Genomic DNA, 27,432 nt, shown 5'->3' with positions numbered 1-27,432 from the left:
GAGACTTCTGCTCCCCAGGCGAGATCTGGAAGCGGCAGCTTGAGAGGCCGCTGTCTAGGGGGGCAGACAGGGCCAACGAGACCTGGACCACAGATCAAACTAGTGCAAAGCCCGCTTCAGGAGGTTCAAAGCCTCAGCTCCAGTATAAGCTACTGCCTAGTAGCAGGTAAGCAGCAAAGGGTGATTTTGGCCAACAGAAACCTTAGCATAACTACCCTCTCTGCCTCTAGGTTCATGCTTTTCTTCTTGTTCAGCCTAAACTGCGCACGGTCCTGCCTGTCTCTTGCCCTTTGGGCCAAGGGCTTTTCAGGACAACGCAGCCAGCCCCTCCTGCCCCTTGGGGCTGGGTTCATTAAGCCTCAGGGGCAAAGGCAGGCACCTTTCTCCTAGGCAGAAAATGGCTCCTAACTTTTGGCTGCCCACATCCAACCATTTCTGCTATGGAAGATCACTTTCAAAAACCAAAGCGATGATGCTGTTCAAGCTGGGCTCTTCTAGTACTGACAGACGGCCTCATCCAGCGAGCTAGTAACGCTTCTTGTGCGGAGCCTTTGGCCCAAGTGATTTGGCTGCTAAAACCACAGTGTTAGCACGGTACTGAATCTTTAAAAATGAGAGGGAAGATGACAAGCTCATCTTAGTTGAAGAGCCATACAGAGCAATGCCAAGGTTTCCAAATTAATAAAAAGCCAACAGCATTACAGATAAATGTATTTTAATTAGGATTAAATACTATCTCAAGGTATCTTGAAATCGCGCTTGTACTGTACTAATCAACAGCCAGAGGCAATAAAAAAAGTCTGAAAACGTAAAAGTTCTAACATCCACCACATGACAGTAAGTGCTGCCATTTAAAGCGACAAACACCGCTCCCAAGAACAGATATTCTTAGAGGAAAAAGTCGTAACATTTTTGTATGGACAAAAAAAATTTAAATTGAAGACCGGAAGAAATATATTAGTGCCTGCCTTTTTAAAAGTTTTTTTTTTTTTTTTTTACATTAAATACAGTTTTCTTTAAAAGCAAGGTACTTTCTAAATTCATGGTTTATATACTGTATGTACACAAGAGCAGAACATTGTACAGGGTTTTTGGATAAAGCAGCACTAACTAGCTATAAGCTGGTACGGTGTTGCTGAACCAAACGCAAGATGACAAGTTAAGCACTCTAGGAGAAGTATCTCCATGGTTGGTATACGAGAAAAGTAAAGTATCATGTATGTACAAACTGATTATTCAAACAAATCCCGCAAACTCAACATCATTTGCCATGGAACTGTACATGCTGCAGCTAATCAGTGGAAGTCTTACTGCAAGAACTGATCTGAGAGACTCAAAGTAACCATTTTCTTTCAGTAACAAAGTGCATTACCCATGCAGAGAGCACTTACGCAAGTCGTCATTGCAACACATCACCCCTGGGGTGCAGGGCTCCAAGAAGAGAGGATTCTTACTGCAGCCTCAAGTCAAGTAGCCACCTGCATTTTTCCACAATACAAAATATGAAATGCCCCAACCAAACCATATGAAATTGAGATTAAAGCTACATTATTAAGTATCTGTATGTGCGCTCTGCCTTTCTGCGGACAGTTACAGATTAAAGCAGAAAGCTTGCACCCAAGTATCACCAGTTCAAATTAAAATGGACTGGCAGTGATTTCCATAATTAGTGCAACATTAACTCCTATACTTTATCAAAGTGACTTACTGTTCTTCAGAGGCACAACATGCTTATTCAGGTTTTACAAAAACAGACAAACCAGAACGGTGTGCAGGAAACTAGTTTCAGGTTTCTAGATATATATTTTTTTTTTCAAGTCTACCCCATTAAAAACCCAAACTTAGAAATAGTTTGTGCCCTGGTTCAAAGTCAATTGCCTCAAAAATGACTTTTTTTATTCTAGGGTTAGCAGCGGGGCAAAGAGATTAAGGTTCTTCTTGTTACATATACTTTTAATTGTCTTTCAGTTTACATCTTCAGAAGAGGTTATTTTCTATACTGTCAGGATGCTGTTCATCCTTGTCTTAGCCACTACACTGGTTTAAGGAACTGAATGTTTCTTCTTTGATGAGGACAGAAGCGAGACAACTTGTTTCTAAACTGCATCAACTTAAAGTTTCAAGTTTTAATGGTGTAAAAATCTGACATTCAATTACAGTTAAGAGAAACTTGCTACACAGCAAACTGCATCCAAATCTACCAGTTATTTATGGGACCTTTAAATTAACCATTAACAAGTTATTCAAAGCATCCAGACCTGAAGACATCAGATCACCCAGCCAGTGAGCCAGCAACTCCCTCCCCCTTTTTCATGAGGCTTTAACAAATGCAACTGATGTGACCTTAGCACTGGAGCCAATGACTTCCATTGGTTAACTCCAATACCCAAAAGGGCTAGGGAGATCCTGTGTTAAGCCCAATGCAATATGCATTAGTGTCATGGAGCAGGAAGATCCCAGTGTCTACTTGCTAAAGTTCACACAAATCATACAGATACAGACAGGATAAAACACAGACTCAAAAGGATCCATTATGCTTGAAGAAAATTCCAAATAAAATGACATCTTCTGCACAGCCCAGCCTCAGACACAGCCACACCTTTATCTAGTATAATAAACTCTGTAGTAAACTGTTTTTGACCTCCATAGAGAGTAGGAGTTGTCAAATTTAAGGAGATAAACTCCTCTCCCTGGGTACTGGTGGCTGCCAGCATACACTTCTTCATGACAGTCTCGTCTGTACACAGGCACTATTTCATCTAGCTGAGGCTTGTTGGCATTCTTTTTGGCTTTTTCTTCACTGCTAGTATTTTCTGCAAGGAAAAAAAAAGTGTCAGTTAACATGGGTGGATGCTTTACAAGAGAAAGTTAGACTCAGCTGTAGTAGACAAGGCACTCTTTGTTAGTTAAAAAGTCAGTTGGGTTGAAGGGGTTCATACCAAGAGTATGGCTAAGGCATTCAAAAGCAGAAGGAACAGTAAGCATGCTCACTTTATCATGAATTTCACAATTCTATATTAAAACCCACCATACCCATCTCCCCAGCACAGCTGGGTCAGTTCGTAGAGATGCCAAGCTCTAGTTTTCTTTAAGACATTACCCCACATTGACTGCTACTGATCTGACATATTTACTACTACCGATTACTTAGTAGTAATATCCAGAAGGCCACAGCTTCCTATGTCAGAGCAGTTCCTTTTAAGCAAATCACATGCTCATTTCAAAACATTTTTTTTCCTGATGGTAAGCTAAGCTCCCCTGTAGGTAAAGGCTGTGATCTGCATCCTGGCCACTATCAGGAATTGCTCTTTTAAGCCATTTTGTTGAAGCCTCAAGGAAATTTCCTCCCTAGAAAAAGTTCATGAACAGCAGGGCAGGATTTTTCTTAAGGTTTTCAGTGTGCAGATCCACTATGCTCCATTATGGCACGGGTTTCAATCTAGCTTACTGAATGGCTGACTTGGACAAGAGGGCACACCAAGGAGTAAGTAAAACTTCGGAAAAGGATTTCCCCACCCTTGACTGCTTTAACCTATCCGTGACCAAATGAGGTGACTGAAGTTACTTTCAGAATTGCACTTCCTATTCAAAATTGAAGACAAGATTCCAGCTAGATGGAAGCTGGGGGAACTAGGAGATTACACAAGACAATCAGTTGGGTTTTTCCCCACGGCAAGCTCTGTAGGACTGGCAGTTTATATAAATAAGCATGCTTACCTTCTTCTTCATCCTCATCATCACTGGATTCACTGACATGCACGCTGACCGCAGTATTAGGGGAGTCTGTCCATTCAAAATACACCCCAAACCCAATGTCATAATTGTCTGTAGCAAACTCCCAAAAGAGGTAAGACCCCTCTTCATGAGTTGGTACTCTAACTGTAACCACTTCTCCTCGGCCCACTGTGATCACAGAGTCTGCATCCTGCCGGATTTTTTCCTTGAAGTCTTTTATCTGGGGTCGTGTCCACATTGATGGTGCAGCTATTACTGGAACAGAATCTGAAGAGAGGGAAAATACCCCAGTTAAGCTTTTGTTTCAGTTATTTATGTTGCATGCTTAAGTGTGCTTTAGGGGCACTTGAGGACCACAAGCATCAGAGTTGCTTCTAAATAATTTACTTGTTTTGTTTTTTCTCTGAAGAAACATCTTTTCTCAGATTAAAAGTTGCACAAAGTGGAGTGCAAGTTTAGATATAACCATGCACACAAATCCTACCAGTATGCCCATCTGCCACATTTAAACTGACAGTGCTTATGCAGAAAAGACTCAGAAGACAGAGGCATTGCTACGGGTGACAGGGTTACGTTGCACAGGCCCTTCATTGAAAGGATCTTTAATGTGACAGACCCAGAGGTTGTGATTTGTCTAGAAATTGTTAAATATTGACTAAAACTACTGAACACCTCACTATGCAGACAGGGACCATGCTAGTATTGGCTCCATACTGGGATCCAAGCAAGTTTTTTGAGGACTACTGACTGTGGATGAAAGTATAGAGGTAACACCCAGAAATACCAGTGAGGAGAGAGCTGCTGGGAGGCTACTTTTCCTGCTCCACTTCCACAGCTTCCTAGAAGCTGTCTGAAGAAGGTGGGAAATGTGAGGGGACAGCAGTCCAGACTGCACACAGGACAGGGCTAAGCCACAGCATTCAGAGAGAGTAAGAAGGATTTGGCTTTATTTTAATCTGCAAGGCTAAATCAACACTCAGTTTTGACCCGAGTTCAAGTAAGTTTGAACATATTTCTGCACAGAACAGCTTTCTGCTAGAACTTTTATGCTCCTTTCCTTCAAGTCAAGAGTGAAAGGAGGTTCTGGATCCCATCTACTTTGCCTGAAATGCTTTTGTTGCTTCCTCTTTCCCATGCACCAAAGCCGAGTTTTGCCTGTGCAATATTGTCCTCCCTTGAGAGAAAGTGGACCCAGGAATCAAACCTAGCTCTTGCATAGCCCAATGAAGCCAAGCAAAGAGCCACAGTAACCATACTTAAGACATCTGAATCTTAAGAAAGGCTTTCACTATTTATTTTTAATTAAGGAATCTAGCTAGTCCTACCTTTTGGTCCATTCTCCAGTGCTTCTTCCAAAGCCTCTGGATCCAGCTCTTTTTCAGGGCTGTCTGCATGTGCACTGGCCTGCCCATTGACAGATGGGGTGTCCCCTGGGGCAGGTGCATTCACCTTCGATGCAGTAGCCAGCGGCGTCCCTGTCGCTGCCACAACCGCCTCCTGCTGTTTTTGTAAGGCTGCCTAAAAGAGACAGAAATTAAGTCAAGTAAAACCAAAACATCCCAAGATGTCTCCCTCTTCCAGCAGAAGGTATAAAGACACTTTGAAGAAAAAATCTCCCCCTGCACCCCAGGAGGAGACTTGACACAAAAGACCAGAAGCAGCACACATTAACCAGCGAGAGTTACATGTACTTAGTAGCAGGAGAAGTGAAGTCACTTTGTTCTAGGCCGGTGGATACAACCTGAAGAAAAAGACTTGACTTTCAAGTTAATTAGGGCACGCACAATAAACTCTTGCACTTAACCATGGAAGTTCTGCATTCCAGTAACTGCTATAACATTTCTTTCAAAATTGAAAGTGACGACTTGTTTCCTGGTTTTTACCAGTGGGCTGAAAGCGTTCTAGCCTGAGCTCATCCAGGTCTAAAGAACTGGAAGTATTTATGGTCTATTAAGTACTTTGCCAATTTGTGAGTTAACTTGCTCAACAGGGTTCTCTATCAAATTCATGATACCCAACAAAGGCAGTTATTTAATATGAAAGCAGGAAGCATAAGAGCCACAAGGACTGCAAGTGGTCTGGGAGAAGCGTTATTACATCTCAGAGGCACTGCTTTTAGAACATGACTTATGTACTTGGAAACTCTTTAGATAGAATTTATCATGCTGTCCCTGTGCAAAGGATTAAATACACCTAAAAAGAGATTATATAAAGTAACAGACATCCTTTTGGATTTAAGCAGGATGCATTATTCCTTCAGCTTCACGGCTTATTCCCCTGCCCCTAGTTATCAGTACAGAGCAATTACATACACTTTTTTATTGGGGCAGGGCAAAGGTATAATTGACAGTACCATTCTTTGAAGAATAACCTAATAAGCACATGATTTTGATGAACGAATGGAATATAGGTACCCTGAAGGAGTACGAAGACAATATATTCAAATATTAGTTAGATTTCAAACTTGAGCAATTGTACAGATGCTGCCCAGATCCACCTTCTACTAAAGAAGTTCTATGCAGTGATTCAATGCAGAGTGGTGAGAACTCTTCTAGAAAACTATTGCATATAGCCTTTCCAAAATTAATCGTATCAGAAGCTGATCTGTAAGCAACCACGACAGATCAGCACTTTTTAACTGTACTAACAGATCCCAAGGCAGCTGAGTTACAGGCACCCAAAATGAAAGTATTCATCAGAAGTGTTGTGGAGGCTACATGAGTCTTCAGGCAAGTCCAAAGTAGAATTAGATAATTTTAGCTCTGCTATACGCTTCTTCTCTACAAGAGTTGTCCAAGTAGAGATTTGAAAGATAAGCTTCATTGCCTGGCAGGCTTAGTGTTTTGCAAGCCACTATAAAGAAAAGGCTGTTTTGCCCTGGGTCTTGGAGGGCATTAGTCTTCTGTATGTCAAAAGCCAACAGCCGTGATTGAAAGGACCAGTGCTAATAGCATTGAAGAAAATTGGCAGCAGCATCTCAGACACCTCAGTCTCAAGGGAGTAATATCAATTACAGAAGGCATCAAGAACGAGAGGAAACAGCCTCAAGTTGCACCAGGGGAGGTTTAGGTTGGATATGAGGAAAAATTTCTTCACTGAAAGGGTTAACAGGCACTGGCACAGGCTGCCCAGGGAAATGGTTGAGTCACCATCTCTGGAGGTATTTAAAAGACAGGTAGATGTGGTGCTTAGGGACACGGTTTAGTGGTGGACTTGGCAGTGCTAGGCTTATGGTTGGACTCAATGACCTTAAAAGTCTTTTCTAACCTAAACGAGTCTATCATTCTATGACGAGACTAATGAGGCTATAGCTTTTGCTTACCACTATGACATCAAAGCATTGGTATCAAGGTAGCATTAAGCTTCAAGAGTAGCTATTACAGGGCAGGAAGCCTCTGACTTCCCTTTACCACTTCAACTCCACCGAATCATGGTTTGGGTTGGAAGGGACCTTTAAAGATCGTCTGGTCTAACACCCCTGCCATGGGCAAAGACATCTTTTACTGGGTCAGGTTGCTCAAAGCTCTGTCCAACCTGACCTTGAACACTTCCAATGATGGGGCATCCATAACTTCTCTGGGCAACCTGGTCCAGTGTCTCACCACCCTCACTGTACAAAACTTCCTTATGTCCAGTCTACACCTACCCTCTTTCAAGTTTAAAGCCATTGCCCCTTGTTCTGTCACTACAAGCCCTGGTCAAAAGTCTTTCTCCGTCTTGCTTATAAGCCCCTTTTAAGTATTGAAAGGCTGCAATAAGGTCTCCCTGGAGCCTTCTCTTCTCCAGGCTCCAGCTTCTCCACCCCAGCTCTCAGTCTTTCCTCATAGGAGAGGGGTTCCAGCCCTCTGATCATTTTTGTGGCCCTCCTCTGGACCTGCTCCAACAGGTCCATGTCTGTCTTGTACTGAGGACCCCAGAGCTGGATACAGGACTCCAGGTGGGGATCTCATGAGAGCTGAGTAGAAGGGAAGAGTTACCTCCCTCAGCCTTCTGGCCACACTTCTTTTTATGCAGCCCAGGATATGATTGACTTTCTGGGCTGCAAGTGCACATTGCCAGCTCATATCCAGTTTTTCATCCACCAGTATCCTCAAGTCCATCTTAATAGGATGTTCTCAATCCATTCATCTGCTCTCAATCCATTCATCCCACAGTCTATGTTGATACTGGGGGGTTGTCCCTACCCAGGTGCAGGACCTTGCACTTGGCCTTGTTGAAGTTATGAGGTTCACGTGGGCCACATGGGTTCCTTCCTTGGACAGTTTTTTTGCTGAGGGCATCAGTCTTGTCCAAATACAGATGACTTCACAGGAAATTAGTTACTGTATTTTAGGTCTCTAGCTCAAGAACAATAGACCTCAGGCTAGCAGTTATAGGCCATTTAAGAGTCAGGTCCTACCCAGAGAGATCAGACACACTAGAGCCTGAAGTCTGGCTTATATCTGTTTAAGACACTTACAGATGGACATCTTTGACCTTTAAAATAGCTTGATATGTGAATATAGCACATTTGCCAGAGATTCAAGATTTCCCTAAACAGAGAAGTAGCTTTTCAAGCTCTGGCACAAAACCCCTGCAACGAAGTAAGGTACTACTGCCACCCATTGCTACCAGAAATATGAAAGTCTGTCCTCCCACCCAAACCACGAGCAGTCTATTGCAGGCAAGCAAATTAATTAGATACTGATGTCAGACAATAGGTGCAAAAGGAGAGAGAAGTCAGCAGCGCTCAAGTTGACAGGGAGGAACAATCTCAAACCCAGCAGTGATGTGACAGTGCTACATGCATGTTCAGCTGGAAACACATGGCTGACCAAAGCCTGCTGCTCTGCACAGATCTTCAGGAGCGATACCTACATGGAGAGTCACTTGAAGAGGTTGGTTTGTGCTCAGATGCACTGGTATGTACCCCCATTAAATTAGACACACAATAGATGCTGCAGCAGAGCGCTTCACATTTGGTATCCAAGAATTATATTGAACAAAGTAATTAAAGACTGCTTAGAATTTTCTTAACTAACAGCTGCTTCAGAAAACTACTCAAAAAGATTAAAATAAAGGGGCTTTGGTGTTTGAATCTGAAGCAGCATTAGTCGCTAAACACTATCTCTCCTTGTAGCAATTAGCTTTTCAAGGCGGTAAGGGTAGACAAGTTAACATCTCCCAAAGACAGCTTGGGATGCAAAAATCTAAGTTTCTCAGCTGGTCAGCCGTACCTGCTGCTGTGCAAGCTGGACTTGATACAACTGCTGCATGTATTGTTGATAATGCTGTTCCTGGAGCTGCCGAATTAGGATCTGCTGCTGTTCGTAGTTGCCCGGATACTGCTGGGCTGCATACTGCTGGAACTGAATTGCAGTCTGGGAGTTCAGTGCCGCCATTATCTGTTGCCTAGATCAGTGGGAGGAGAGTGGGAAGATTACAAGCAGCTCAGGGTACTGGGGAAATCCCTGTACTTAAGTGATCTAAGTGGCCTCAAAGACAGTTAATTCAATTCCTGCAAAAACCAATTAAAACAAATCTACATAATAGAGCAGAGCCCAGAGGTAATGCAAATGTGAATTCTGCCTAAAAATATGCTCACAATATAAAGAAGGGAGCAACAATTTCTACCCAGTGTTTGAAAACATCTAATGTTAAAAAAAAACAAACAAAACAAGACCTCTTACATAATTCTCAATCTGTAGTCTGATAAAGAGGTAGTGCTAGAAAAATTGCATGACTAAATTTCTCAAACAAGCGAAGGAAAAAAACCCACGTTTGGTTCCTCCAGAAAACATGCAGAAACCATCCTTCTAGCAGCCCTTCTACAAATATTGATAGGAACAAACCCGCTATGGTAAAGCACGCCAATGCTTTTTGGTAAATCTAAGAAAAACACACCACATTGCTATCTTAATTTCCCAGGACAGTATGCAAACAGATATGAAAAGCATGACTGACTGTGGCCTAATTCAGGAACGGCAAAAATGCTGCCAAATAGGGCATCTGTGCCTCCAATAAACTCAACTGCTGAAACTTGAGGGGGAACACAGGAGTTACTTACGCACAGGTTCAGTTCTCCTCCTCTCCAGAGGGCTAACTGAAGCTATATAGTAAAAAACTAACAAGATCCAAAGTTTGTTTTGTCTCACATTATGTCCATCAGTGACCAGCTATCGACGCTTCAGAGGAAGAAAGAAGTATCACACAAATGCAGGAATAATTCTTTGCTTCCTGCCCTTCTTCCTTCCTCCAAAATCATCCTCTAAAAGCTCCAGTATTAGGCTCGTTTGTATCCTAAAAGGTAAGATTTACTATTTCAGCAGAACTGTGACCACTTTAGACACACTTGGCCTGTATACATGTATCCATATTCCTTTTCTGTCTAAATTCTTTATCTCTGTAGCCTGTTACAACCACTTAATACGTAACTGCCATTCATGTAAAATAAAGTAATCTCTTAACTGCAAGGCATACCACACTTCTTGTTACTTAGCACTGTGCAACATTTTTCTGTTGTATTCTCTGTTCATTTATGCCTGCATTTTACACTCCTCTGGCTCCCACAGTGCCAAACAAACAGTAAAACTTATGGATTAATTATTTGCTCCCTTCTCAAAACCACTACATAGCAAGCACAGGATCTACTTCAGAGACACCTCCTGCAAAGACATTTTTGTTATGGAAAATGATTGCTGACTGATGTGGAACAGCTTTGATGACCTACTATTCTCTTACATATTATGTGTGCAATGCTGGATCCATGTTTTCAGCACCTGGATGTGATGGGAACAATGAAATGTAACTAGAGCTGTATACTCTAACAACTTAATTCGGGCTACAAACAGAGGTTAAGTGCATTTGAACGTGAACTCCTTTTAGAAAGGTGCTAAGATCCAATGATTGCCAGCGTAGAACTGAGATTTGCAGACACTTCACAGTTCCTGGAAAGGGAGCATCTTTAAGTAGGTAGTGTTAGACTACAAAGAAAATTTCAGCTGTGCATTCAGAAGACCCCAATGAACTGCAGTTACCCTTTTTCAAGGCTCCACTTGCTGTGACAGGATAGAAACTTCCAAGTCACAGTTCAACCAATGCTTCCAGTTGGACACTTAACTCTGCTCAGCTGACTGCAGCATTAATCATTTAAGAAGCAGAGCCACAAGTTTTCATGAGGTGCAGCGCTCGAACCCAAAAACTTCCAGAGCTTCTCTTTAAAGAAAGCTTCTCTGGCACGTTCATCTGAGAAGGCTGCACACAACAACACGTTAGGATAATTATTCTCTACAAACTGTGTCCCTCTTAACTAAGGATGCAAATGTCACTGCCAGACTTGAGTGCTCTGAACTTCAGGTACTCAATTCTAGCATAACTATTTAAACAGACAGATACAATTGTCTCAAGTGCAAGGCAGTTGTTTCCTTTGAAGTATTGTTTGTTTTCAGCTACTCACTTCTGTTGTTCCATCCGAAGTCGTTCCTCCTCTATTCTCCTCCTCTCTTCTTCTTCTCTTCTCAGCCTTTCCTCCTCTTCTCGCCTACGTTTTTCTTCCTCTTTTTGTAAACGCTCACGCTCCTCCTCTTCACGCCGCCTTCGTTCTTCCTCTTCTCTTCTGCAACATCCACTCAATAAGCTATTTCAGCCTTCCTACAATCCTAGGATGAGTTATTTTCAACATGCTGTAACCTGCCTTTTGCCTGCCCAATAAGGCTTTCTGTTTGGTATCATCTCCTCCCACTTCAATTTGGAGAAGTGTCTTATTGGACACAAGAAGAAAACATATTAATGTTTAGTTTTACTGCACTGTGCAGCATCGTAAGTATAAATTCTGATATAGCTTGATATTCATTCTAACCTATTACTACACTATCCTTAGCAGAGAGCAGTAAGAAAAATTGTCTGGAAACCTAAAATACATCTTCCAAGCTTTAACATATGTTCAATAATTACATGGATACTATAGTTTAATAATATAATGATATGTGAACGATAGTAGAAGATAGCCTTTGTCAAGTTGCTAACCCATACTAGAAGAGGGAGTTTAAAGCACCTGACAGTTTCATGTTCTGTATACATTTAGTCCACAGACATATCAGGGCAGACATTTTGTGAAGTGTGCATTTCTTAAACAGATGACAGTATCAGCAAAATTTTAAAAACTCCTTATATTCTAGGTGTCTTCACCTCAGAAACAATCGTTCATTACTGGCAAAGTAAAAACGCTTAAAGAGATCAAATGGTACCACAACCACCTAAACTTCAGGCATTTATCTTGCCAAGACGACTTCAACCTAAGCTAGCTGTGACACTGTCCATAGGTCAAGAGTTATACACTCAAAATACTCCAACAACAAAGGACTCAAACATTACCTTTTCTTTTCTTGTTCTTCCTTCTCTATCTTGTGGGAAGTGACATAGGTTGAAAACAAGTGGCAGCACCTATTCAGGAGCTTAACAAACTCTGTCATAGCTTTCTGCTTTGACATGTTTCCAAGGGCAGCCCATTCCTTCCTGACAGAGAGAGAAATCAGCTGAAATAACAGAAGACTGAACTCTTTTCCAGTCAGTAGTGAACTCTGAGAACCCATCAAAGAAAAAAAAAAAGTTGGGAGATCAGGGACCAAACTTTATCATATGCAGGTTCAGAGAACCAACAACTTTCTCCCATTCAAAGACAGATCTTACACCTGCAGGTTTCACTGCTCTCTTCTGCCTGCACCAGAACAACCCTTTCAGACAGACATAACAGTGCTTATATGAAATCTCATATATACCATCAACCTTACTTTGAATTCTGAACTACGTTCAAAAACTTCCCAGATGCAAATGAACATCAAATATTTTTTACCCCTCTTGCACTCTCATTTGTAGAAAAAAATGCATACGTTTTCTCGGATGAACAAACATAGTAACAACCATCGATTACAGTGCTTGAGTTAGTTGAATGCAACAGCCTGGTTCTTCCTAAAGGAAGGCTACGTCCATCTGGGCAAAAGCAGTGCACTAGGTCCAGCTCCAAGAAGCCAGTGCTGTGTGGCACATGGCCTTCACACTAGAAATAGCAACAACGAACAGCAGAAATGCAGCCTGAACTGCAAGCACTACAAGCGACAGGCCTGAGACTGCCCAGATCTCATAAGAATTTACTCAGAGTTCGAATGCATCAGGTATCTGATTTCAAAAGTTAGCTTTGATACTAACAAAAGTGATGATGAACGCTGCTACCATTGGCAGAAGGCTTGGCATGCTGTAGCCCTGGTGTGGAGTTAGGATGAAACATGGGCCTGCACCTTAATGCACAGCTAACCAAGTCTTAAACTGCTATGAGAAACTGGACTGTTGGCACAGCAGCTTTTCCTAATGTGGTTGAAAAAAACCCAATAATCTTCTGTTAGCTCCTTTACTGAACTGTAACTCAGATTTCTAAGATGTATTTGAAGAGGCCACTCTCACTATCCACTACCATACACACACAATGACGCAACCCACATACTTGTCTTCTTATTGCAGAAATTGCACGATGTTTTCTTCAGACAGGGAAAGCAGAGTTAAGATCAACAAGAGCACCAGCCCTTTTACCTTCTATCATTCCCCAGCACATCAAAGAATCCAACCTCAGGGCAAGTGTCAGGGTTGTAAGGTCCCAGCAGAACCTGCTTGTGCAGCGCCACAAGTTTGAGTTTTTCTTCATATGTTGGATGAAAGGCTTTGCCATCTTTTTCTGCAGAAGAAAAGAAAATCTCACTGTTGTGATTAGTTGATTAAGCACAGGACAGCAAAGAGCATTTTGTATAACCACTATTATGATTTCTCTGTAAAAAAGGAACGAGAAAGATAAGTCACAAAAGATTAGACAAATTAACTCAGTTCTATTCAAATAAAATATAGATCTGTTCAGAAGAAACACATCTAACTTCAGCTGCTAAGACTTCATTGTGAAGTGTTTTTCATCATACCACGTAGAGTGAATCTTAGCTAGTAAGTTATCACATAAATATTTATGTTAATTAGTTGAACATCATACCATATGGATCTATATCTCTGAAATATTTAAAACCTTAACTTGAATTCAAATGTGTCTGCCAAGTCTATTGTAGAGTGGATAGGAAGGTTTTTCCACAAAGAAAGATGTGCTCTTAACTTTATAGATTGCTCTCCTTTCATGCTCTTCATATCGATGAAGGCATAACAAGCAAGGTTTAAGGCAAGGAAAACCACAGAGAGGAAAAATTAGAATTAAGGGAAAATTTTCCTTGAGGCAATTTGATTGCTGCACTTTGCCAAGGCAGCTGGAATAAGCCCTCACAATGAAAAGTCTTAGAGATGACTCCATCAGCACCAATGTGTACAGAGAGCTCTGGCTGTAAGACGCAGGCAACGTAAGCCTGAACATAACCAGAACTCCAATGGCTCCACACCAACACCTTCTGAAGTGGTCCCGGTTAGATCCCGCCACACACTTAGGGGTAAGAAGAGACTTGCATCGATTTAAAATGATATATGAATTAGTCAGCTAGGACTTACCTCAGCACATTTAAACTGTCAAAACAGATCAAAGAAACAGGCCCCGCTATATGTAATTACACTGCCCATTAAGAAAAGACCTTTTTCCTGAACAGGAAAACAAATAAATAAGCATCATCTCCTTCTGGAAAGGCTGAAATGAGGAAGCCATTATCAGATTATCGGATGTAAACAATAGACATTGCACATGAGTGTACTGATAACTGCTCTCCATGTAGTCAGGAACTGCAGGCAGAGCTGCCACTAGTTTCCAGCTCTCCTTTTACAGGAAAGGTCACTTTGGAGCAAGTTGTTCACAGCCCCAAACTGAACAGTCCAATTCACACCCAAATTTTAGGGCAGACATTTGCATATTGCAAAATTGCTCAGCTGACGCTTGTAAACGGAGTTACTAACAGGAAAAGAAGCAAATCTTGGAACAAGACAGGAGGGGAAATACCTCTACTATGGCTTATTGAGAAACTCAGAGCAAATACTTCTGAAAATTGGAAACAACCCCAGAGGGAAAGTGTTTGCAGGTCACAGCAAGAAGCTATGTTTTTGATGGAGTAAGTTCAGTACATTACTGGACTTACTTAGTTAAGACATCACAAGGAACCACTACATGCATGCTATTAATTTTGAAGCCAGAAAAACATTTAATCACTTATTATCCATTTCTAGAGGCCCACTGGACCTTCCAGAATCTCAAGTATTTTCTCTTCTCCCAGTGTCACACAACCTTACAGCAAATACATCTTCCAGCTTCAAAAAAGAGAAGGCATTGCCCACAAAAATATCTATTTCCAAAAATACCTGGTGGGGTGGAAAAGGTGGGGATGTAAAAACTGAACCAGAGTCTACCCAGTGAAAGGACAAGAGGCAGCAGATGTAAACTGAAATATAGGAAATTCCACTTAAGCATACAAAGTGGCTTTTTTTTTACTGTGAGAATGATCAAGCACTGGAACAGCTTGCCCAGAGAGGTTTTGAAGTCTTCACCCTTGGAGATACTCAAAACCCAAACAGACAGAGGCCCTAGAAGCCTGCTCTGAACAGCAAGGGCTGAACTTGACAATCCCCAGAGGTCCCTTCCCACCTCAACAAGTCTGTCACCCTTAAGAGATGCATATCACCGCATCCTGGGAAGCTCCCTCCCTGGGTCTCAGGTCTCCTGCTCTCAGGTCACCCAAAGAGTCCTTTGGCTTTTCCTCAATTCTTCACGCTTCTCATTTAACTCAGAGTTTGCTTACTAAGTAGCAAGCACTTCCATTAGCCTCAATAAACAGCAGGCACTTTGAAATCATACTTAATATCCCAGGGCAGTGTGCTTAAAAGCAAGTCAATTGATAAGGGCACCCCACTGAAATTTTGCCAGGCTTCTGAGCGTAGTACACTTCTCAATGGGATCCCTATGGCATAGTTTACCTTGCGCAACCTGTACACCTACAGTTGTCTGCCAAAAAACATAGCTATTTGTTGTACTAGACTGCTATCTAAGCCAGCTAACATCATCGGTATTTGAACTCGCTTCTGAAGAGGGCTAAAAGGGGAAAAAAGCCATCATTTCCCATGCTATACACAGCACACCTGCATTATCACAGAATGGAGAAGTCAGACCTTAAGCCTTAACTATCAAAAGAATCCAAAATCTGCATTTACAAAGAATGGTGACCCAAGGGAAGAAGAACAAACAAGCTAAATAAGAGAAGAAAACAGACAGATGAGAAAAATATGAGACAGGCATTCAGTGACTTGCAGATAATGCAGATTAGAAGCAAACTCTCAGCAAAGTATTTGGAGCCAGTCAAAAGAGCGAAGCTGTGTACTAGCTATTTTTCAGTTGAATTCTTCAGCATGAACCACACTGTATAATTATCCCAAAGATTTGGAATTGTTGCCGTTAAACTGAACCAGAGGACCTGAAGCCATCTGCAGAGTCGAATATGCCAAAAGAGAGCATTAGTGAGTCTAGACAAGTAGAAGTGTCAAATTTATTCAAGCATCCGTGAACGTACCGTTTAAGTAGGTATTACTCACACATCTAATACAGTGGTCAAGAAGCTGAAGAACATCAAAGAGCTCTAGGGAACAGAGTGAGAAATCCAAAGGATGCACACGGCAGTAATACAGCAAGTATACAACCCTCCCTATCCCACTGGTATGCCTGACCCAAAAGGGCCAGAGAAAAGCTCAGCTTTCTTACAGAAGATTAGGAAACTTCTCTCCTGACAATACTTCAAACCATCATTCGCCTGAAATGGCAGTTTCTCAAGTCAACTAAACGCTACACTTAAGCAGCGGCCACTAACAGGTCAAACTCAAGTAGTGATTAAGGGGATGGTTACATGAACAAGGCAGGCTACGCACCTGCGATGCTTTAGGCATTCTGCAGTAAGGGCCCACATATGCGCACACACACACATAGATATACACACATAGTTCGCTAACGACATGAAGTCGCTCACCCAGAACACGGAGAAAGACTGGCTCCCACTTACTGCAAGCTCAGGCCTCGTTGATGTGTGCCATGAAACCACAACACCGCGTTACTGCGTTGTCACCCCTGGAAAGAAAATCCCTGCACACCTAATATCAGCTCTTCATGCTACTGCTCTCCTTGACAGTGGCTACTTTGTTTAGATGCCTGCAAAACTGAGATCCATTGAGGGCAACTCAGCTGAATACTCCAAAAAAACAGTACTTAAAACACTAATAACGCTTTTTGCGCTACAGGTAATTAACTGTATGTCTGAAGACCGCTGTTTGTGTTGGCATCCAAACACAACGGAAAGATGAAGCTCTAAGTACCAATGAAAAGCAGGTAACAGAGGCTTATGTCACTACATATTACTCTACCATTGACATGAATTGGTATAAAACTGCCAATTCAGTCCCAATGGAGTTTAAGAAATATGCTTAAGAAGAGACTGCATCATGCAAGACACTTACTCCCATGTAACTTCAGATTATTTTTTTTTTCTGTAAGAAATATGGCACAACATGCTGCGGCTTCCACTTCAACTTCACCTACTGCACTCAGTCTAAATGCCTAATTGCTGTGGGATAGCATTCAGTTGAGTCATCTAGAAGCTAGAAAACAGTTTGTGAACTAAGATTTTTCACCTCGTAGCTTTTAAAAGCAGAAGTCATGTACGTTAATGCTATTAATTTGCAAAGTTTTAATGAGCAAGACCAAAACTGAAAAGCACAAGAACTGAATCGCTGCCTGCAGATCCCAGTACACACTCTTACACTCGTAATTCTCCTCTCCTGAAGATGTTCTGCATCAACAGAAGAGTTACCAACTGACCCTTCCAATTAAACGTGATCAAAGCTCAACTTCACAGCAAACAGGCACGTTATAGGGGTTTTCATATTCTTGAAAACAAGGGCCTACTTAACTTATGAACTACAATCATGCCATCAAATTAGCCCTCAAAAAAAAAAGATGAGGTCAAACAATTAATTTAGAATGATGTATGGCTGAGGTTGAAGATGCATTCTTGTTAGGATAAGAGGAAATAACTTGGAGCAGCCAAACAAAATTAAGAGTACTTAACATACCTGGAGAGCTTTTACATACCAAAATGATATGGTTTGCATACTGTCTACTCAGATGTGCTGCACTGCAAATCACTTTAGACAGTGCATGAACACTTCAGGGACTGTCATATATTGAAGGCTGGGTGCAATGGCATTTCAATGACAGGATATGGAAAGCCACGAAGCCAGGTTGATACTGGAAAAGATTTGCTGGCAGAGCTGTGCAAGCTACCCCCTTCCACTGCAGGACACAGCTGACACCTTGAACAAGTTGCCTTCGCTGGCATAGCTCGTACCACCTCAACAAGCAAAATGAGCCATCAGAGACACTTCTACTCTGCCAGCTGCCCTGGGCACACAATTACAGACAGTCCAAGAGACAAAGAAACGCACCCATTTCAGTAACATGACTGTGTTCTCCCCTGTACACTGGATCCAGCACAGCGGAGCAGCTTCTTAATGGCAGCCAAAATGCTAGTCGACCTGAACCAGGCTCGACAGAGCAGTAAGGGAAAGAGCGCATATTGTAAGGAAGGCTCTTGTTTCTCACAGAAAAATGGACTGGAACACTGTTAACCATCTATTTTCTATGCCTCTATTATTCTGAAAAGCTTTCTTCACAAGCCATTGTGGATGCTAAAAAAAACTAGCGCACATCTCCTGCGCAGCCTAAGGCCTGACAGTTGAAATGACCCAGGGTCAAGCATTTTAGATCTGCTTCTGTCTTTATCAGAGACAGAATAAAGTAGCTTTTGAGCCTCTTTAATATCCTAGCCTAGTTTCAGTTATGTTTTTCACATTGTTTATACGCACTCCCACCCTGTCTTGTCTTCGAGCAATTCTGTTACATGCAATATGCCATCACAGACAAGTGTTAGCAGCTATTGAAATCAGCAAATCTGAACTATTTTGATCAGATTCAACTTTTCTAGGAAAAAAGTACATGATGAATTACAACCAGACAACTCAGCCTGCACACTGAAGCTGAAAGGAAGCTGCTTAACTCGCGATCAGTGCTTACCCTTCGACCTCACCCAGGGACTCCTCTAGCATCCTGACCCGAGCTCCTTCCATCCCAATAACCACAGTTAATCCAGATACCATCGTCCTCCCAAACAAGCGCTGCCCTGGGTCACCTGTTTGTTCCACGGTAGCTGTGTGAGTAGGTAATATCGTACACCGAGGCATGGATATCAACTAGCTTTAAGAAAGAAAGTTTTTCAGAGATACCCCCCCTTTTCCAAATCAGTCGGTTTTAGAAGAATGATCAGAAACAAGATCTCAGCTTTGACCTATTAACATGGGCCAACCTTCAGATCCCTCATACGTTGCTTCTTGAAGTAAAGGAGGAATCCGTATTTGTTCCTTGGCATCTACAAGGCTGCTAAACAAGCATGCCCACTCCCACAGTTGTTTTGACAGTGGATGCACGAAAATTATTTGGAAACAAGACCAATTATTTTCGGAGCCACACAGATATAGAACAAGCAGGCAGAATCAGTATTCCAAGTATTCTAAGCTCCTGTAACTCACCATCACATCTATAAATAAAAATCCTCGTGTTATGTCACTTTCAGCAAAAAACTACAGATGAAAATACAGGCAATGACTTCATGTGACTTATCCCAGCCATAAGGACAGAGGAACGAGGTCTTCGTTTGGAAAGTCTGACAACTCCATACAATGTGGAAAATTTTGCTCTTATGAGCAAAACCATGAGTTACAAGAAATTGCAGAAGGTTAAGAAAAGAGCAGCAGTAAGTTGAAACGTGTTGAAATTAAGCTTTTAATAAAAGGAAGGCAACAACAAACCCACTGTTGAGACAACACAACACAAGAAACTGGAATCTAGACACAAGTAACACTCCACTGACTTTTCACCATCCAAGTGTAGATCATAAACTTCATTGAAACATGAGACATAATAGAGGTAGGTTATCAATAATGTAGATAAGCTCATTCATAGTGTGTAATTTTTTACACTGTAAATACAGGTTCCAGTAGAATATTAAACCCAAGACAAAATGAGACCACGGTTGACTGAGACAAGGAATTTGCTACTGCAGAGACATTTCTTTCTGCATCATGTTTTAAGAACAAACACTCATTAAACCAAACTAGAACTCTCTCAAGCAGCTTGTTTTACAGAAAGGGCAGAGACAGAAGTCACAGTGCTTCCAACCTGACACCCAGTTGCAGCAGCTTCCGATGCGGGGGGGGGGGGGGGGGGGAAATCAAGACCCTTATGATCCCTTATGGTTCTTACAGCTAAAAAAAAAAATCTCTGCATGTGAGCATGCTAACAAAAAAATTGCTTTGTGGAAGGGCATCAGAACAGGGTCAAAGAACCAGGGCTCAAGAAAACTGCTCAGACCACTACACGCTCCTAACAACTATAAGGGTGCAAGTCAGACGAAGTAAAGAAAACGGACAACTTTGTTCTTCTAGCACAGTTTTCACCTTCCACCATGCTTGCTCTCAGAAAAGGCAGCTTTCCTGGGGGGTCATCTAACAACTGACCACCACAAGACTGACCTTCCCAAGTACAGAGCTGTATCTTCCCCAGGGCAGGCAGGTTGCTAGACTCCCTGCTCTGTGCCCCACATGAAGCAGCAGCCGCCTGAAAGCCAGCAAAGCAACACATCGCTGCGAGGTGCTCAAAGGCTGTAACGCTACAGCAAATGCAGCTCTTTCTCAAAAACCACACAGTTGATTTCCTCCTCTGAGGAAAGCAAGCGTGGCAAGGTACCTGCGGCCTCCTGCAGAAGCAAACCTGGCTGCAGGGGATCCCAAGACAAGCGCTCCAGGTCTGCACCCTGGGTACTTCATGGCTCCCTCGCACAGCTGCCAGCTGGAGTCACGACGGCTCACGAAGCGGCAAAGCCAGACGTGAAGTTAGCATCCTGGGGAGACGGCACGACATCTCACGCCAGTACCCGGGCTGTCAGCAGCCTCGACAGCACTCAAAGAGAGAGCTCTTCGCCTCGTTTGCAAGGTTTTTCCTCGCATGCCACAAACAAGGGTATTTTTTTCCTTCCTCCGTTTTTAGGTCGGGTGGTGCAAGCCCTCGGAAAGCCTTCCCGGCCCCGCGGAGCGGGCACACCGCAGCCCGGGGCAGCCTCCCGCCTCTCCTCCCGGTCCCCCGCCCCGGCTCGCCTCTCCCAGCAGAAGAAGGGCATCCCCACAAGCCGCCACCGACCGCCGTGACACGATGCCCGCCGCCGCGCCCGGCACACCGACCCCCGGGGGGACGCGGGCGGCGCCGCCGCTGCCGCCCGCCCCGCTACGGCGCCGCCCCCCGCGGCTCTCGGGGGAGCCGGGGCTCCGCCTGCGCCCCGGAGCCCGGCTCGGCGGAGAGACGGGCGATGCCGCCGCCCGGCACCTCCCGGGACGCGGCGGCCCCCGCCTCGCCGCCCCGGTGCCGGCGGGGGGTGTGCGGGCCGTGTCGCCGGGCGGCCTCACCTTTGAAGAAGCGCAGCGCCAGGCCGTACAGCTCCTCCAGCGCGAAGCCCCAGCGCCGCTCCGGGCTCAGCGCCGCCTCCTCCGCCGCCTCGCCGCCGGCCTCCGCCTCGCCCGGGGAGCCGGGGCCCGCTCGGCTCCGCCCCGCCGCGGGCTCCCCCTGCCCCGGCACCTCAGCGTTGGGGCTCAGCGTCAGCCCGTCCACCGAGACCTCCAGCCGGTCCGAGCTCAGCACCGCCGCCATCCTCCGCCACCTCCCGCCCGCCCTCCGCCTCCTGCTCCGCTGCGGCGGCCACGTCCCGACTTCCTGTTCCCTCCGACCCGGAACTTCCGGTCCCGCCCGCTTGCCCCGCCCACGCCCCTCTCCAGCGGCCGCCCCCGCGGCCCCGCCCCGTCGCCAACGGCCGGCTGCGGGGGTCGCCGCGGCCCGGGGGTCGCCTCAGGCCGGCGGCGGCCCCGAGGGCGGCCCTGTCCCCGGCGGACAGGAGGACGGGGCCCCCTGACCCAGCCGGGCGGCTGGGAGCGGGAGGCCGCGCCCGTCGTGGCCCGCTCGCCTGACGGCGGTGGCCGCTGGAGCCCGTGAGGTGCCTCGCAGCTCCCGCTTCCCGCCTTGCCGTGCTCCCGGGGCCTCGGCCTCGGCTCCCCGGGCACGGGTTACACCCGCCTGTGGCAGCCTACTCCTGAAAATAAACTCGCCCCCTTCCCCCGGGCGGGAGGTGGGGCAGCCTCGGCCGGGCGGTGCGGCCAGGGCCGCGCTGGCAGGGCCGGGGGAGCTGCCCTGAGGCAGCAGCACTGCTTTCTCCCTCCAGAAACGTTTGGGCTGCCTGCCCCAGCTGGCAGGCCCTCCTCCGCGGCAGCCCTCAAATGCCAGGGCACGTTAGTGCTTGGGGGAACTGCCGCTGAATATGTGCTTTTTGGTTGCTTTATAGAAGGGAATAATGATTTTTCAACAGCTTTATGTCACAGATTGAAAGCCTCTTGCTTCAGCTGGAAGGCAGCGTGGGGTCTGCCGCTGACCTCCCCTACTCCTCTCGCGGGAAACACGCTTCAGGCCTCACACAGGAAAGGAAAGAAATGAGCCAGAGAGAGGAAAAAGAAGTACAAGGCAATTACTTCTCCAAGAGCTATATCTGCAATTAGCTCACTCCCTTGTGACCATGAAACACCGTTCACAATCATACTATTATGTGCTATGCAAGGGGAGAGTCGCTTCCACGCACGGCTAAGGGGGTTTATTTCCAGCGCAAGCGATCCTCCTCGCAGGTTTTGGGAAAGACGGCATTAGCATTGAGTGCTTTTGGTCACATTTCTCGCCCAAACCGAGATGCAGACTGTATGCCTAGGAAGCGGGGCATCAGCGTCTGGTGTTGCATCAGGCTGATGCAAAGGAAGAGAACCGCACAGCTCTGCAACCCCCCGAAACGGGGGTGCGTGTGGGAGTGTTCCCCCTGCCCCCCGTCCCCGGTATTTTGCTGAAGCCTGCCGCCCATTTCTGGGGTCACCCCCTGAGGTCGGTCACGCTGTCTAGGAGTTCATCTACCGTTCAAGGTGGTTTCAGATCCATCTGCTGATCTCTCAGGAATGCTGAAGAGATTTTATTAAGTCACACTTATGAAGTGCCTTGAAGCCTTTGGGTGAAAGGGAGAAGAAATGTAAAGCTTTAAAGTAAAAAATACTTCATTTCCAGTTAGTATTTCCTGAAAGAGTGAATGCCACACAGGGCACTGTTTACTACAAATGGGGCAGAATTTGATTCAGATGATGAGTCACCTAACCTTCAAAAGAAATTTTAAAACCAATTGGAAATCCTTTGTAACTTCTTCACTAGCATCTTGGGTTTTGGTTTTTTTTTTTTTTTTTTTTGATTGAGGATCAAAACAAGGGTGTACTGTCCTCTTTTGATGGTTGGAGCTCTCCAGGGCACACAGTTCTCTGTACTGACTACTTGGTGCTGTCATCTCATGGACCAGACTAACAGCAGAACAGACGATTTTAGCTCCTCATACAAGCCTGCGCCCTGCTTTACAAGCCTGTCACTTCAGCATCAGATCCAACTTCACTTTAAGATTTGTTAGTTCATTTATAAAATCACTTGTATTAAAACGCCTGTTTTCAGAGTTTTGATCTGACACGTTTCCTGCTTGGCTTGAGGAGTTTGTGCTTCATAAATATTTTCTTACAGCATCAATTCTACAGTTTAATCCATAGTGAGATTAATCTTAAAGTTCCTGCTCTAAGAAGGTCTCAATTCTTTATCCTAAAAATGCATCCTTAGAGTAAAAGAAACTGAAGTTCAGACTGATCCCTACTGGATTTGCTATGTCTCACCCAAACGGAAGGAAATATTTACTTCATTTTATATACTAGCGAAACCAGAGGTGTTTCTGCTTTGTGGTAGGAGGCTGGCCCAAAACCAGGCAGCCCTTAGTTTGCCTATGTGTTTGGAGGCCAAGCTAAATCCAAGATGTTCCGCAAGCCTCTTGCTTGATAAGCAGATTTTGGGAATAATTACAGAAAACTCATTTGCCTCCTGACAGGCGCTCTCCCATAGCAAACGTTCGGTGCGTTTAGCAAACGCGAGACTGTTCCTCTCTTCTCGTGCCAGCTTTGCTAACCATGCAACAGGCATGCGAGCTGGCGCCAGCGGAGCCGGTTTCTCCACAACGTGCAGCGTAGTCTCTTGGAGAGTTCCCAGCTGGAGAGCTGAAGCAAGGCGTCTCTGGTAGCCCCGCGTCCGACCGAGGGGTGGCCAAGGGAGAGCGCTGCAGCCTGGTTTGCCTCCGCTCAGAGAGCCACCAGCCAGCGCTGAGCTGCCCTGAGCGGCTCTCCGCCCGCCGTCCCCGTAGCACAGCCGTCTGGTGAGCATGGAATGGACATGTTACAGCGACTCCCCTCTGTTTCATGGTGCTTCCAAGATGGATTTATAAATACGGAAACGTGCTGTTACACTGCGGTGTCAGTAAATGCTGTGATGTGCCACTGGTGGACAAGCTGAGTGCGTGATCAGGTATAGGAAGGGGAATAGCTGTGAGATGATATTAGAAAATGATAGATTAGAAACATTAGAAAGATGTTATTAGGGAAAAAATGGAGGTTCAAATTTTGAGAGGAGTCAGAAAGTCCTGGTCTGGGATAACGTAATAACAAACAATGAAATACTTTTCCAGAAGAGCAGTTTGAACTTGCAGAGGTGGCTGTTTGAGTTACAGCGTGGAATCCTGGCTCATCTGGTACAAAATAGAGATTTACCCAGAGCAACGTGTCCAGGCAGCCACGGGGCCCTGAGCGCATCCTCCCTGCTGCTGGAGGTCTGGCTGCTGGGCTCAGGGCCAGCTCGCGGCCGTGGGGAGCGCTCCCGGGCCGCGTGGCAGGGTGGCCACTGCCGGCACCGAGCCCTGACCCTCAGGAGCTGCTTCAGCGGAGGCTCTTGTCCTTGGCTCCCGCCTGAGCTACGGCCATGGGCCCCCAGATCCTCACCTGCACCCCGACCCGCTGGCTCGCACTCCCAGCCCCCTTGGCCCCCCTGGCCCTCAGGGAGCAGCCGGCCCTGGCTGTGCCCTGGCCGGCTGCCAGTAGGACTTCTAACACCTTCAGTGAATTGCTCACGAATCCTGTAAATGAAGAAGTATTTCCCAAAGGATTATGACAAAGAGTTCCCAATAGTTGATGTATTTGAGAAAACCCTTAGCTTAATTCACAGATAAGATGAAACTGCTAAGTTCAGCCAGTAAATTATTCATTTATTTCTTGTAACAGCTGCATGGGAAAAGAAACACAGAAGAAATACAAGTCCCAGAGAGGTAGTCTAGTCCAGCAACAGTGCCAGAAGTGTAGACCTAGAAACTTTATATAGAATAAATCAATTATTTAATTCAAGCTGGTGAATGTTTAGCAGTTAAAAATACCAGCCTACTCATTGCAATTATACAGTGAACCATTAAAACGTTCATGGAGCACTAGTCTCACCTAAACAAACAGCTCCTCTCCTCTTCCTGGTGTCCGCAGGTACCAGCCCGTCAGCCCTGCCTCCCAGGCGCCCGTGGGTGAAACCCGTGTGCGTCCTGCGGCGGGGGCTGTCCTCTGGAGGACTTCCACTGGCGCGGTGGGGGCTAACAGAGGAAGGAGCCCCGCTTTGTAAGATGTGGCCTAACGCGGTGTTTGCTAGAGCAACGGCTGCTAAATATTTGATTATCTCAAATGAACATCTCTGAGCAGCTGGGTCTGGCACTGAGCTATGGCCTCAGAAATGCAAATCATTCACTATGAAAATATTGTTATCGGCTTCTCAGGAATGGCTACATTAAATAAACCAGGTGTGAACGTCACTCCCAGCCCTAGTGTTATCGTACCAGCCCAGAGCTCCCATAGCTGGGAGAGAGGAGAGAGGACTGCCTGGAAGGAAAGGCTACGTGTATCTCTGGGAGGGTGACCAGGTTAATGGAAGAATTAAATTCCCCAAGGTTTGGTAACTGAACTGCGTTTGCGAGTAGTAACAGGATTTACCTTTTCCCAGAACATGACAGTTCTGTTCCTCTTTTTACTGTCTTCATTTTGCATTCATGAGAGTTGTGCTGGCTGGAACAGACCATGACCCGAAGGAAGAAAGCGTTCAAGTTCTTTTACTTTAAATTCCAGGCTTTCTCTTTGTCTGCCTTTCCTTAATGGACGGATACAAGCTGTTTGGTTAGGAGCTGATCTTACACTGTAAATCCGCCCATGGAGGCACTGTTACAGGGTAGTGGGCTCCCAACTCTGCTAGCAACACGGAGGAAAACAAATTTGATTTGTGCTTATGTCTCTACATTGCTCTGGCTGATATAATCTAGACTAAATAGTATGCGTAAATATTTTTGTTTTCCCCTTATAGTTCTCTTGATCACAGTCATTTTATAGAAAGTGATTTTTATTTTTTTTGGAAGCTCATTGGAAAATATCTTTGTCCCAGGAGCTACAGTGAATCTGTCGGTGTTGCCCATTTTGGTGACCACTCAACCTCATCTACCACCCAGCTGCTTTTTTGTGGCTGCTTATTGGTTTTCCTGACGTTTAGGAGCCCAGGGTGACCCCACTGTATGTGTGACAGACAGCGGATCTTCTCAGTAACTCTTCAGACGTTCAGGACACATTAAACTCAACTCCAACCATTTGTACATGCACAGTAAATTGGGTTTGGACCTACCGGGACTGGCAGATCTGGGACAACAAAGTGTATAATGGCACCACAGGATTCTTTGAGAGAAAATTCTTTTAAGTCATTTAAATCTGTCCTTTCTCATTACTACTTGTGTATTCAAATGTTGTATGTCTGTGGAGAAAAATAAGCCGACTCAAGATTTTATGTTTCTGCTTTTCAGTTAAGCAAGAGAGCACTCTGAATCCACTTCTGCAAGACCTCTACCACGGTCTCCTCTGGATTTTTCTAAGAACTAATGAAAGCTCCAAAAACAGAGAGAGAGAGGGGAAAAAAAAGAGAAAGGTAATTTTCCAAGTAGAAACCTATATGCAATTTCCGAGTAGAAACCTGTATGCAATTTGGGTTGATGCCTGAAAATAACCACAATTTCATTTTCTTTTTCCTTTAAGAGGTCTCCTTTAAAGCATGCCTGGCATCTTGCCTGGCACCCGAGAGCAAACAGTGCCGTGTGCTTCATGTCCCGTTGGACAACTCTGAAAGATGGCAGTACAGTTGCAATTTTGCAAGCCACTTGCAGTCCCTTCTGGGACCTCTCTGCCGCGGGGTGGATAACAGTTGTCTCTGCTATGAAGCTAACACCATTCACTGCGCTGCCGCCTTGCATTTATGTAGTAATTTATGGTGACGCTCACACTGACTTCTCTAAATTCTTACATGAGGTGCAGAATAACAGTTAATCGGATGTAGGGTCTGGCAATACCGTTTTAGCCATGTCAGCAAACACTGCTGAAAACAGCGTTATTGACAGAGTGCTAGAGTGACTCCTGAGGAAACATACACGTGCTAAAGTCCATCTTCACTAAATATTCCCATTTTGACAGACAGCCAACATCCCGTAGCGTGGACGCAGTCATACCACCTACAGGTGATCATAAAAGAACAGTTCAGTCCAATAAAATAAGCAATACCAGTTTGATATCGCTTATGCTGATAGGATTGCATCTGCAGCAGCGTAACTCTGTAAACAGCCACGCCTTTTACAGGCACGTGAACTGAGAGAAGTAGTACAGCGC

General features: G+C 44.9%; 1 protein-coding gene across 3 annotated transcripts; it reads right to left on the bottom strand.

Moving 5' to 3' along the window:
* Nucleotides 1-742: 742 nt before the first annotated feature.
* On the bottom strand, nucleotides 743-21,470 carry ACBD3 (acyl-CoA binding domain containing 3). Of its 3 annotated transcripts, XM_082306149.1 has the most exons (8): nucleotides 21,229-21,470; nucleotides 13,297-13,438; nucleotides 12,088-12,228; nucleotides 11,171-11,329; nucleotides 8,952-9,126; nucleotides 5,061-5,253; nucleotides 3,718-4,002; nucleotides 743-2,813 (listed from the first exon to the last, which is right to left on the bottom strand). In XM_082306149.1, exons 1-8 carry the CDS (start codon nucleotides 21,467-21,469, stop codon nucleotides 2,602-2,604), a joined length of 1,548 nt encoding a protein of 515 aa, XP_082162275.1. In that variant the 5' UTR covers nucleotide 21,470; the 3' UTR covers nucleotides 743-2,601. The 3 variants fall into 3 exon arrangements, with proteins under 3 accessions (XP_082162275.1, XP_082162276.1, XP_082162277.1); XM_082306150.1 differs by lacking the exon at nucleotides 12,088-12,228; XM_082306151.1 differs by lacking the exons at nucleotides 11,171-11,329; nucleotides 12,088-12,228.
* Nucleotides 21,471-27,432: the final 5,962 nt, after the last annotated feature.

This window comes from Platalea leucorodia, assembly GCF_965183815.1.
Source record: "Platalea leucorodia genome assembly, chromosome: 3".
Classification (NCBI taxonomy): domain Eukaryota; kingdom Metazoa; phylum Chordata; class Aves; order Pelecaniformes; family Threskiornithidae; genus Platalea; species Platalea leucorodia.
The sequence above is the reverse complement of the archived record's forward strand: the minus strand, read 5'-3'. Positions and strand labels throughout refer to the sequence as shown.

Coding starts and splice junctions, on each gene's coding strand:
- ACBD3 (XM_082306149.1), bottom strand. CDS start 21,469: ATGGCGGCGGTGCTGAGCTCGGACCGGCTGGAGGTCTCGGTGGACGGG. Junction 5,254..8,951: donor TCCAGCTTGCACAGCAGCAG/GTACGGCTGACC, acceptor TGTCTCTTTTAG/GCAGCCTTACAAAAACAGCA. Junction 4,003..5,060: donor ACTGGAGAATGGACCAAAAG/GTAGGACTAGCT, acceptor CCCTCTCTTCAG/ATTCTGTTCCAGTAATAGCT.